General features: G+C 39.9%; 1 protein-coding gene across 1 annotated transcript; it reads right to left on the reverse strand.

The window, feature by feature from the left end:
* Positions 1–1,735: 1,735 nt before the first annotated feature.
* LOC129062611 (olfactory receptor 9Q1-like) lies at positions 1,736–4,801 on the reverse strand. The gene is made up of 2 exons (XM_054563615.1): positions 4,750–4,801; positions 1,736–2,694 (listed from the first exon to the last, which is right to left on the reverse strand). The coding sequence occupies exon 2, from the start codon at positions 2,669–2,671 to the stop codon at positions 1,736–1,738; it is 936 nt and encodes a 311-aa protein (XP_054419590.1). The 5' UTR covers positions 2,672–2,694; positions 4,750–4,801.
* Between the last annotated feature and the right edge of the window lie 7,884 nt (positions 4,802–12,685).

Consider the following 12,685-nt stretch of genomic DNA (forward strand, 5'->3'; position numbering starts at 1 on the left):
CAGAGTCAGCTTTATTAACTGGATCATCAAACTACTACCTCAACTTAATCATTAACAGTAAGTATAATCTAATTATTGAATTCTAATTGATGATATCATTCTGAAGTGTATAGTGATGAAGAGTACTAATACCGATGTCTACTCACTTTGAAATGCATCAAAAAGTAAAGCGTACTTTTTGTGTGCTACTTCCATAGTAACTCAGGTAGACTTGGATGAATTTCCCAGGCAGTGCTTCATCTTATCTTACTAACTGTTTCATTTTAATATATGGATACAATTTCTCTTTTTTTCATATTTTTTAATTGTAAATAATTATTTAATATTGTCATAGTCTTGTACAAGTTTCTAGTTTCTGGGAACATGTCAAACATGTATTTTCCTGGTAGGGAACTCCTGTCACATGAATTACTCTGTGTTTTCTAGAATTAGGTTTTTTTTTTTTATTTACAGTTTTTAGACTATAAAGATGAATGGAGAATTATTCTTCTGGCCCCTGGAGTAAGGTGGGCAAAATGATTCAATTCAAGGAAGCACAGTATTCTAGTTGGTGATTCTAGATATATCAGCTTCTAAAAGTTCTAAGAAGTTACAGCATTTCTAGTTCTTATAAGCAACATAAGTGGCTGGAATCAAAAGAAAATGAGAAGGGGAAAATAAAAGCGTGAAGAAAGAATGCTGGTGGCATCCATCCATGGATCACTTATAAGAGTGATATTCAAAGGTAGATAACTGTCTAATTTTTAAAAGTTTACTAAGACTTGTTTGTTAGCGTCTTCTATTAAAAAAAAAGTAAAGTGTATTTATGGATAAATTGTTCTATGGATAAGTGAATAGATTGATTATAAATGTGATAAGGCAGATATACAAAATATTGGCAGTTACAGAATCAGTATGGGGTATAGGGTTGTGCATTATTTTCAATATTTCTATATGAAGGAAATATTTCATAAAAAGTTTTGCAAAAAATGTAATCGTGTTTTATGGTCACAGGCCTGTGAAGTGTGCCACATCTGGATTACACAGCTTTTTTTTTTTTTATATTTATTTTTTATTTATTTATTTTTAATTAATTTATTTACTTTTTAAATACATTTGTCTCTGCCTTCCCCCCCACCTCTTTCCCTTGCCCCCTCCCACCTTCCCTCCCTCAGCTCTTCCCCTTTGGTTTTGTCCATGAGTCCTTGCTATATGTTCCTTGACTTTCCCCTTCCCTTCCCTTTCCCTGCCCCCCCCCTTCCCTCTTGTCTCTGTTGATTTCTTTTCCTTTCAGTGTTGCTGGTCATATTTTCCTTGCTTCTTTGCATTGTTGGTTAGGTTCCGCTTATAGGTGAGATCATATGGTATTTGTCTTTCGCCCCCTGGCTTATTTCGCTTAGCATGATGCTCTCCAGTTCCATCCATGCTGTCGCAAAGTTTAGTACTTCTTTTTTTCTTTCTGCTGCGTAGTATTCCATTGTGTATATGTACCATAATTTTTTGATCCAATCATCTGGATTACACAGCTTTTAATTTCAGATCCTTTCGTCATTTTTCCTGGGAGTTAGACTTCTCACCCCAATCTTTCTTCTCGTCCTTCTCTTCCTTTTTTTTCTGAAACTAAAGCTTCTGGTTCTTTTTATACCTTGTACCATGACATATTCATTTCAACTTTGAATGTGCTGAAAATAACATGTCCAGGATGCTGGCACTGGCATAGGAGGTGATTCTCAGTCTTGTCCAAGGCTGGCGATAGTTAGGACAACTTGGCCCTGTTCAGGATTTTCCTCAGGGCCTCCTTCACTTCCTTGTTCCTCAGGCTGTAAATGAGAGGGTTCACCATGGGGATGACTGCTGTGTAGAACACAGACACCACCCGATCCTCCTTTGAGGACTGGCCCGAGTTATCCCGCAGGTACATGTAGATGATGGTGCCAAAGAACAGCAACACAGCGGTGAGGTGGGAGACACAGGTAGAGAAGGTCTTGGCCCTGCCTTCAGCTGAGGGGATCCTCATAATGGCCATGATGATAAGCAGGTAGGACACCAAGATCACCACCATGCAGGCAGGGATGACAAAAATGGCAAACACAATAATGACCACTTCTTGGGTATAGCTGTCCCCACAGGTCAGCTTTAAAAGGGGAGGGAGGTCACAGAAAATAAAGTCGATCTCATTGGTTCCACAGAAGGAGAGAGTGAAAGCTGAGACTGTTCGCACGCAGGTGCTGAAGAGACCAGCAATGTAAGCCCCAGCCACAAAACCCAAACAGGCCTTCTGTGTCATGATGGTGACATAAAGCAAGGGCTGGCACACAGCTACGTAGCGGTCATAAGCCATGAGGGCCAGGAGGTAGCATTCAATGGACCCAAAGAAGGTGAAGAGGAAGAACTGGGCAACACAGCGTGTGTAGGACAAAGCTGCCCCGAGCTCCAGCAACATGGCTAACATCTGAGGCACAGTGACAGACGAGTAGCAGATGTCCGTGAAAGAGAGGTGACTCAAAAGGAAGTACATTGGGGTGTGGAGCCGATGATCTACCTGGATCAGGATAATCATGCCCAAGTTCCCCAACAAAGTGGTGAGATAGATAAATAGGAATATGAGGAAGAGAGGGAATGCCCATTCAGGACAGTCGGTGAATGCTATAAGGAGGAATTCAGTCACTATGGTGAGGTTCTTCCCGGCCATGAAGCCAGAGGTACCTGCGAGGGCTAGGATGAGAAGCAAGTTAGGAAGCTACAAATAAGACTTAACTGCATTTCTAATTTGCATTTTACTGAACATATACTATGGACAAAATATGCCAGGTGCTGTGTGGGGCTTCAGAGATGACTGGTCTTATCTCCTACCCTCAAGGGAATTTTATGCAGTTGTCTTCATATGTCAAGAAAACTAACACAGATAGACATTTTCAGAATAAGAATATACATTGTCCCACCTTTATTACTAACTAAATGCGTGAGTCCCTGAGATTTAGACAACCACTTTTTAAATTAAATGTATTAGGGTGATGTTGGTTAATATGATTATACAGATTTCAAGTGTACATTTCTGATACATGATTTGTATATTACACTGTCTGCCCACCAGCAAAGACAAACCATCTTCCATCATTATATATATCAATACTTGACCCCCTTTATTCTTCACGACCCTCAACTTCCCTTCCTTCTAGTAAACATCATACTGTTGTCAGTGTTTATGAGTTTCTGTTTTTCTTGGTTGTCCAGTTGTTGTTTTCCGTTTTATAACCCACATATGAGTGAAGTCCTATGGTCCTTAATTTTTTCTGTCTGACTTATTTCACTTAGCATGCTAATCTGAAGGCCCATCCATGTTGTCACAAATAGCAGTATTTTATCTCTTAACCAAAATTTTCCTACTGCTCCATTGGAGGGTTATACATGGGACCCTGCTTACCATGCGAGGGTCCATCTCAGGACTCTGTTCCCTTTTCTCCAGGATGACAGCTTCTCCCTTATAACCCTCTCCCTCTCTTGCCTCGATCAAAACAACAGCCGTATAACCAACGGGTCTTTCTGCCTGTGGACTTCCTTTTTGCCAATTCTTGTTCCTCATCGTGACTAGAATGATATTTCTCAGACTTTAATTTGATTGTGTGTCATTCTCCTGTTACAAATTCAGCCATGACACCCCATCAAGGATAGAATATTATTGAGACTCTTTGGCATGTCAGGGAATGTCTTCCTTGAGCTCCTCCCTACTTACTTCTTCATGTCTCCCTCTTACTTCTCACTCCTCACATCCACAGCCACACACCACCCTCTCCAGCCACACTAAATTATATGTGGCTTCTCTAATACTCCATCTTCTCTCATATTTCTGCTTTCTCTAGGCCCCCTCCTTCTGCTGAAACACCTTCTCTTGCCCAGCCTGAAGGTCCTGCCCAGCTCCTACATGACCTTCAAACCTCAGCCCACAAAAAGTCTCTCTTGAGCATGTCTCCCCTAGTCTCTGGAGCTCAGCATATAGTAAATGTTCAATGCAGTTTTGTGGAATAAAGTTATGAAATGAGATATGAAGCACTTGCAAAGGGAAATGTTCAAGTGATTATCTTTTGCTTGTATGAAAACATTTAAAAATCAACATTTATGAAGGTCATAGCCACCTTGGTTTGACCGTTCCATTCTCAACCTACCAGTGTCCTTATTTAACATAAAGCTGTTTACCAAAAATAAACTTTATAGGAACTGATATTGTCCTAATAATGTAAACACATAGAAAGAAACTATTTTAAGTGGTTTACATATTAACTCATTCAATCCCCGCAACCACTTTATAAGATAGGAACTTTTATTGTCCTCATTTTACAAATGAGAAAACTGAGGCAATAAGAGTTTAGTAACATTGTACTAGTAAGTGGTAGAACTGTCATTAGGAATAAAACTATGCACAGAAGCACTATTTATCTTGTAACAGAATTTCACATACATTACATGTATACTCCAACAGCCCAGCAAGACATAAAGGAAATGTCTACCTTTTAGTAAACAAGCATGAATACCAGCACAGCAGTCTATTCATATTTGAAGGCTGATGGAGACTTTTGTGCTAATGGACTGAAGTCCTTTGGCAGAGTTGCAGTGGATGAGGCTAAAGAAGATATTTGATCATCTTTAAAGCATTAGACTTTGGCAGCTACTCCAGTGTTGGACTGACATATTGAGGAAGATGATAAATAAAAGAAATTGGATCTGGTTATTTGAATTGAGCATAGGTCAAGACAACTGGATCAGTTTTCTTACCTGAATTCCACTTCACCTTCACCTGGAAAGTCCTCTTCTCTCTTTGTCCATTAATTTTCTTTGTCTCTAAAGGCCATTTCTCTTTTGCTGCTTGGAGAAGCATCCTAAGTGTATGAGAGAGAGACCACTACAGAGGGTAGCAGGAGTTTGGGGCAGTTCTTGCTCTCCCATACTTGCTCAGTTATGATGATGAGCAAGTTACTTAATCTCTTGGGGCCTCAGTGTACTTCCCCCTCTTCCTACACTCCCCTCAGTGAATCAACGTGGGGACGATAGTGTCATAGCTGCCTGAATGTCAGTCCCTGCACTGCATCTTTCTCAGTATTGGTCTGTCAAGCACTATTTTCTCTCTCTTCCCTTAATCTTTCTGTTTACATGACCTGGTAGGTCTGGCTGAGATGCATTCCTCACCCTGGGTTTTGCTCAGTAGCAGGCTGGAATAGAGGAGGTTGGAGAACAGCTGCTTCCTATGAGCCCCTGGCCCCAACACAATTCCCTTGTGGAAAAGACACTAATAGTTCCTACAAAAAGTCTGAAGTCCCCAGTCAATGACTAAAGTGGTCTCTGAGGAAAGACAACTATCAGTCGTGTGGATTCTTACCTGGTCCCAGTCCCAATTCCCAAAGCCCTGAGTCATGCCCACTGAGCAGGGTCTAAAAGCCCTCAACTCCAGTTCTGCACAGGCCCTCGAGGAGTGAGATACCTCTGCTTTAACTTCTCCAATCAGAACAATGTCAGAAATTGTGCCCATTACCACCCTCATTAGTGTGGCCATATCCTAGAAGGGGGGATGGGGCAGGGGCTTTGCAGACACAAGGCTTTGATCCACATTATCCAGGAGGACACATTGGGGGCTCCACCAAGACCTCAACAAGACATGTAGTGTCTTCTATGTTTGCCTGTCTTGGGGGTCAGGTGTTTTATTAAGACTCTTCCTTTTTTGTCTTTAAAAGCAAATGAAATTATAGGGAAAACAACAGCCTGGGCTATTGCCCAGAGAAGAAATTGGCAATGTCTTGTTGGCCTAGCCTTCGCCAGCTCTCTGCATTTTTGACACTGCAGTATTTTTTAACCCCAAATTCATTGGTATTTCGTTAAGTCATTGAATTTCAACGTGTCCTAATTTAGAAAAGGAAATGAGAAATACAGAGAAGAATGGAACAATTCTCTTTGACAATTATGAGAAATAAGAGAAAAAAAGACCACATAGTTCAATGATTTACCACTGTACTAAGAGTTCTAAACAAAAAACAAGAGATACAAAATAAAACAAACCCTCCCCCTCAAAAAAACCCCTACAAAACCTGTCTACAAAGAATGTGCAACCTAATAAATAAGATAATTATACATCCTACTATATAACAAACACTAAACTCTGAAGCAAGATGTAGGTAAGATGCCATAGGGATTCAATGTAAGGCAAGATTACTTATAGTTGCAATATATCAGGGATGGCTTCCCAGAGGAGGTGACAAGATGATGAACAAAACTCTTCAGGAAAGGAGACCAGTGTGAACAAATTCACAAGGGCAGGAGAGATTAGGAACTACTCTTGGGACAATGAGTGGGACTTTTGAGACAGCACAGGTTGTTTCTAGACAAGTCAGGACTCGGGTGAGGTGAGTGAGGCCCTCTCCTCAGGTAGAAAAGTTAAGGTGGCACCAAAAACATTAGTAAATATAGTAAGCAAAAATATAATATTATTTAAAAATGAAAATCAATGCAAAAAATTTATAATGAACAAGACATCAACATTTTAAACAAATACAGCATGCGTATCATTGATTTTTCTTTTGTCTCAGCCTCTAGTACATCTTAGCCCTAGCACTAGGATACTTGTATTTGCTTGAAAAGAGAAGGCCAGACTAAAGGGCTTGTAGGAGACAAACTTAGAAAAGGCCTTTTAGTCACCTAGGGTGAACCTATTTCTTTCCTCTCTTCCCCCTACTTAAGAAAAGAGAATGTAGGAAGGTCACCTTCATGAGATCTAATACTTGCAGAGTATCTTTCATCATTTCAAAGCACTCTCTTCATCTATCTTCACAAGAGCCCTGAGGATTGAGAGAGATAACGGGACTGCTCATATTTCCTGATGAGGAAACAGAGCAAGAAGGGCCCAATGTCATACAGTTACTTGGTAAGTAGACTAGAACTTTTGTCTGCCCTACACTCTGGTTGCTAATGGGCTGTGCCTAAGCCACAGCCCTCACTGCCCAAAAGGACATTGTTTTATGACCATGCACACACATGTGCACATGCACACCTGAGCCCAAGTAAGTTTTCTGGGCTAAGAAATTACCTTAAAATCACATTGACTACACAATAAGTTTATTTTAGCCATGAAAAATCTACTGTGGCAAACACACTGTGCAATATACAGACGATGCATTATAGAATTGTACACTTGAAATTTATATAATCTTATTAACCAACATCACCCTAAGAAATTTAATAAAATTAAAAATAATATAATTATTTACCATGGAAAAACATCTAGTGTGGATTAGGTAGTTCTTTTTCACATTGCAGCTATGCCATTTGAAACAAGTGGCCTTCACGATTCTCAGTGCAAGGAAAGAACAAGTGAAGGTCATGTAAAATACTACTAAGGACCAGACCTGGGAGTGGTCTGCCTCACTTTTGCCCACATCCCAGGGACCAGAACCCAGTTACATGGCCTCCAGGTCACTGCAGGGAATCTAAAAAATGTATAGAAGCAAGTGGATATTTGAACAAGCAAACGTTTGGGCTAAAATCTCTGCCACAACCCTTACCCTTGATTCAGTATGTCTAGAACCTGTCCCAAAAGTCCTGATGACCCTCGAGGGCTCACTATTGCACTCCCATGGCTCTCCACATCCTACTTCCACTAGAGCATTATGTACCCTGTGCCCATTTCCCATGACTACTCATTCCACTCAGTACCATACTGTGCCAATCAGAAAGCATGGCCTTTTTTGTTTTCTGCATTCTTTAAAGCAAAATGAAGACAGGGTTTGTTTGGGTAACAGAATTAGAATAAATATATTATAGAAAACGTAAGAGGTGCACAGAGGAGAAAAATTAGAACTAATAATTGATGTCATTGTGCTACAAATTACCCATCACAAGGAATTTGTCACTGGCTCCCCCTCACCACCTTAAGCCAGCCTGCTTCCATACAATCCCATCTCTTTGTCTATTGAGATCATATTTTATTTATATCTCATTTGTTTAAGTTCCTCAGTCTTCCAATCCAATCTATTGAAGAAGACTTAAAATTCCTCATATGCTGTTATCCATGATGATCTATATCTTTATCATCCAAATTTCTTCTATTTAGACCATAGATTAGAGGCTCTTAAATTTCATAATCAAGATACCATTTTGTTTTGCTTTCCTCAACCAGGAGGAATTTTTCTCTTTAATAGAAGAAAGTTAGGTCAAAAAGTAGGTCACCAAACATTTAATTATTATTACTTTTTTACTTTTAACAAACCACAAAAGGATTCAGTGCTCAAAGACATCTGGGAAACTGGGTTAAATGACAATAAACAACTATCTTTACCGAAAGATTTCTCAGACTTTAGTATGATAATATACATTATAAATCTCTGAAGTGAAGTATATATTATGCAGCAATTCCCGCAAGTATTTGACCATGGAACATTTATTTAGCTACTGTGATGTAACAAAGCCCCACAAATTCAGTGACACACAACAATAAGCATTTATTCTCATATTCACAGGTCTATGGGTCAGCCAGGATTTGGCTCATCTGGGCTGGGCTTGTCTAGTTTGGCCAAGGTGGAGCTTGGTTCCTGATTGTGTCTCTCATCATCTTTGGGTGAGCAAGATACTCAGGATACCTTCTTGTAACAGTGGCAGCAGCAAAAGGAGGGAAAGTGCCATGACCAAAGCACATTGTAAGTCTGCTTATATCAGGTCTGCTAAAGTCCATCAGCAAAAGAAAGTCTCATGGTCAAGTTTAATATCCTGAAGGTAAATATTCTACTCACAGTGGGAGACAAGTGGAATCAATATTTTATGAAGAAGAATCCGATCTTTCCCATAGTCCATCAACACTCATTCCTTATCACCCGTCACATGCAAAATATACTCATTGTCACCCGGAGACCCACACAGACTAACTTCAACAAATTACATCATTGGGATCAAAGTCTAGAGTCCTGTGATCTCTGTCAGTCCAGATGCAGCACCCCTTAGTCCAGAGAACTATGGACTAAAAAGACAAGTTATCTTCCTGCCCTACAATAGCCAGCACATATTGGTGATCAAGGCAGGATAACCAGAGTAAAAACACCCATTAGAAAAGGTAAGAATGGCAGGCACATAGAAGTTACTGGTCCATAGCAATTCCAAACTCTTACTGGGCAAGTATTGCCAGATCACCCTATGCTCAGGTAGAAAATGTGCTTTGTTAAGCCATTAACCTACTCCTTGGTGGAGATAGAGTCCCCCTGCTGGGTGTCCCTCATGTGTCTGAGAAAGTATCATGACCATTAAATATTTTTCATATCCCAAAGTACTTTAATCTTAAATGCAGATAGCTTCTATTTTAGCCTTCTCTCTTTCCACCACTCAGAGTTTACCAGAGAGAAGACATTAAAAGTTTTGGTTGAGCGTATGGATTCTGGCCCTGGCTGGTGTGGCTCAGTGGATTGAGCACCAGCCTGTGAACCAAAGAGCCTCCGGTTCGATTCCCGGTGCAGGGCACATGCCTGGGTTGCAGGCCAGGTCCCCAGCAGGGGGCACGTGAAATTGCAACCACACATTGACATTTCTCTCCCTCTCTTTCTCTCTCCTTTCCCTTCTCTAAAAAAATAAATAAATAAAATCTTAAAAGGAAAAAAAAGAGTATGGATTCTGGTATCAGGATGCTTGGGTGTGAATCCTGGCTCCACCATTTTCTAGTTGTATGATCTTGGAAAATATACATAATCTCACTGTACTTCAGCTTCCTCATCTGTAAATTCAGTACCTGTATCAGTACCAACCTCATAAAGTTGTGGAGGAAATCAAATGAAAGAAAAAAACAAAAGAGAAAAGTAAAACCACTCTCCAGTAAGGTGCCTTGATCTTCACTCTCAGAAGGGTATTCGTAGGACCACTTCTCAAATTCAATCTTTCTTCCTACTTCTTATCTGAATCTTTACACAGTGAATGACGCTGTCAAATCCAAACCATCTGGTTACTTTAAGATAGCAGTAAAACTTCCCATCTGGGTTTTAATGAAAGTAGGACCCACTGATGATAATTGTGGCGGCCACAGAATGAGCCAACATCCCTGAGTGTCCACTGGGTGCCAGGCACCATGCCAAGTATGTCACATGTAACTTCTTACTTAAAAATAAAATTATAAATCATTTCTAATTATGTATGGAAATATCCTCCTAGATGATAAGGCATTCTTTCTTATGGTAGCGGTTCTCATAGATCCATTATACAACTGTCATCTCCTCATCTCCCTATTTCATTTTGCTCTGCTCTAGTTCGATATTAATGTTACTGCTGATATCAACCTTCCCTGTTACATAATTTAATTTCAAAGCTTTATCAGTATTTTTCCCCATTAAGATGTGGAATTTCCTTTGTTGACATTCTGTCTTTTATGACTTTCCCTTGAGGCGGGCTTCATGCAAAGCTCCCTACCTGAGGATTCTCTGCCTCTTGGGCCTGGTTCCATGCAGTTATGTGCTGCACACACTTGCAAATGATAATGACAGTCCAGATGGTTAGTACAACAGAAGAGGTTTTTGATGAGCATTTTGCAGAGCTGTGAAGATAATTAGTACAACTTGGTTTATTAAGAGTTTTCCTCAGGGCTTCCTTCACTTCTTTGTTCTTCAGCTATAAAATCTGAAAGTTCAGCCTGGGGCTCACTGGTAGGTAGAACATGATCACAGCTTTTTCCTTTCCAGGGTCTTGCCTAAACCATTGCATACATAAAATAAAGTTCGAGTCCCAAAGATCAACCCAACTGCAGTTATATATGAGGCAAAGGTAGAGCAGGTCTTAGCCTGCCGACCTGATATGCAGATATTTGAATGACCATGCTGATGAACAGGTAAGTGAACAGGATCACAGACAGTCTGGTCAGAATTATAGAGAGAGCGACTCATAGGTAGTAGCAGAATTCATACATAGCAGTGGCTGTTACAGGAAGCAATCCACTCGGTCAGGGCCAGCAGTGATGGGAGGTCAAAGAAAATGAAAGCAATTGATGAGGTGCTCAGAAGGAGCAGAAGACAGTGAAATGTGTGCATAGGATTACCTTTGTCAAACCTAAAATACCCAATCACCAGCTTCTGCCAGATATCTTGGGAGTCATGATGATAGCATAAAACAGGCATTGACAATGGGTACAAAATAATCATAAACATCTGAAAATCTAACCAGTATTTCCAAAGATAAGACCTTAATTTTATACAAGTAATATTTTAGGATTTTAAGCACTGGCTTCCCACCACCACCACCAGCTCTCCCAACCCAATAGCCTGTGTTCCTTGTTTTACTGCCATGACTCAGGAAGCTTCTAAACTTCTAAGTAGAATTTTTAATTCATTAAAAAAATAAAAGTGTTGACAGTAAAGTTTTCAGTTGTGAGAGACTGTTGAAACATAAAAGATTTTCCTTGAAATGCCCCAAATGGATCTTTTTTAAAAAGATTTTATTTATTTGTTTGTTTGTTTGTTTGTTTGTTTTTAGAGAGAGGGGAAGGGAGGGAGAAAAAAGAGGGAGAAACATCAAGGTCTGTTTGCCTCTTGCACACCCCCTACTGGGGACCTGGCCCACAACCCAGGATGTGCCCTGGCTGAAAATCAAACCTACGGCCATTTGGTTGACAGGCTGGCACTCAGTCCACTGAGCCATACCGGCCAGGGCTGGATCTTTTAATATAAAGAGCAACCCTAGAAGACAGAAGGCAGAGTTTATACCATGAACCTAAAATTCACACTATGATAAAGAGTCGTTTTCTTGTTGAAAAGGAATAAAAGATGTTATCAGCAGGAAGGAGAGGAGAAAAATCAAAGGGCATCCTGACTAGATTATAGGAGTTGTTATGGAGGTGTCAGTGTCCCCAACACCCCCCAAACCCCAGTGAGTCCCAGAGAGGTCAATAGGTCATATAAGCTCCCATCTCATTTTTTATATCTGAAGGAGAGGATATTAGTGCCTCACTTTCTTTTTTTTTTTCCAAGAGGATATTAAATCATTTATTGATTACACATGATAATGGATAATACACAAACTTCATTCCCATCTATAATTTTATCTGGTACCATAATTCAATTTAGATATATCGCATAGGATGTACAAACAACCATTAACAACCAAATAAACTCCATGATTCTGCTTGGGTGACCCTTTTAATGCTGAACTCCAGGTCACAACATACTAACTTATCAATTCAACTACACCAAGGTTTCTGAAGACAATGGTTTGTGTGCCCAAGGAGGTTGTAAATAAATTTCAAATGGAATCTGGCATCACCCTGATGGAATTCTAACTTCACACTGTTGGGGTAATTTACCAAGATGGCTTCAGAGTAGACCAACTTTACACAGCACATTAAAAAAAAAAAAGACACATTTATTCAGCATCATATCAGACTATTACATTTAACAATCAACAGCATGGGTGCAAAAAAAAAAGAAAGAAAAAAAAGAAAGAAAAAAAAGAATAAAGAAAAACTACATTAAAAACCCTTTGTTGGAATGCTTTACACTTTCCACAGAACAGAAACTAAAATAACCTGTTATACAATTAGTCACAAATACAGTCCTCGAGTTTTTTGCCCATTCACATGAGTATTGTCTAAAACGTGTCTTCTTTGTGGCATCCGGTCTCTGCCACCACTGTGCTTGGCTGAGTTCACAAATCTATTGTAACCTGTAGCTTCCTGTCACTTCTCTGGCTCTCCCTTCCTGCTAAG

Source organism: Pteronotus mesoamericanus, unplaced genomic scaffold, assembly GCF_021234165.1.
Source record: "Pteronotus mesoamericanus isolate MK-2021 breed Mesoamerican mustached bat unplaced genomic scaffold, CSHL_Meso_final scaffold_83, whole genome shotgun sequence".
Taxonomy (NCBI): Eukaryota; Metazoa; Chordata; class Mammalia; order Chiroptera; family Mormoopidae; genus Pteronotus; species Pteronotus mesoamericanus.

Excerpts from the sequence above, each read along its gene's own strand:
- LOC129062611 (XM_054563615.1), bottom strand. The coding sequence starts at position 2,671 with ATGGCCGGGAAGAACCTCACCATAGTGACTGAATTCCTCCTTATAGCA.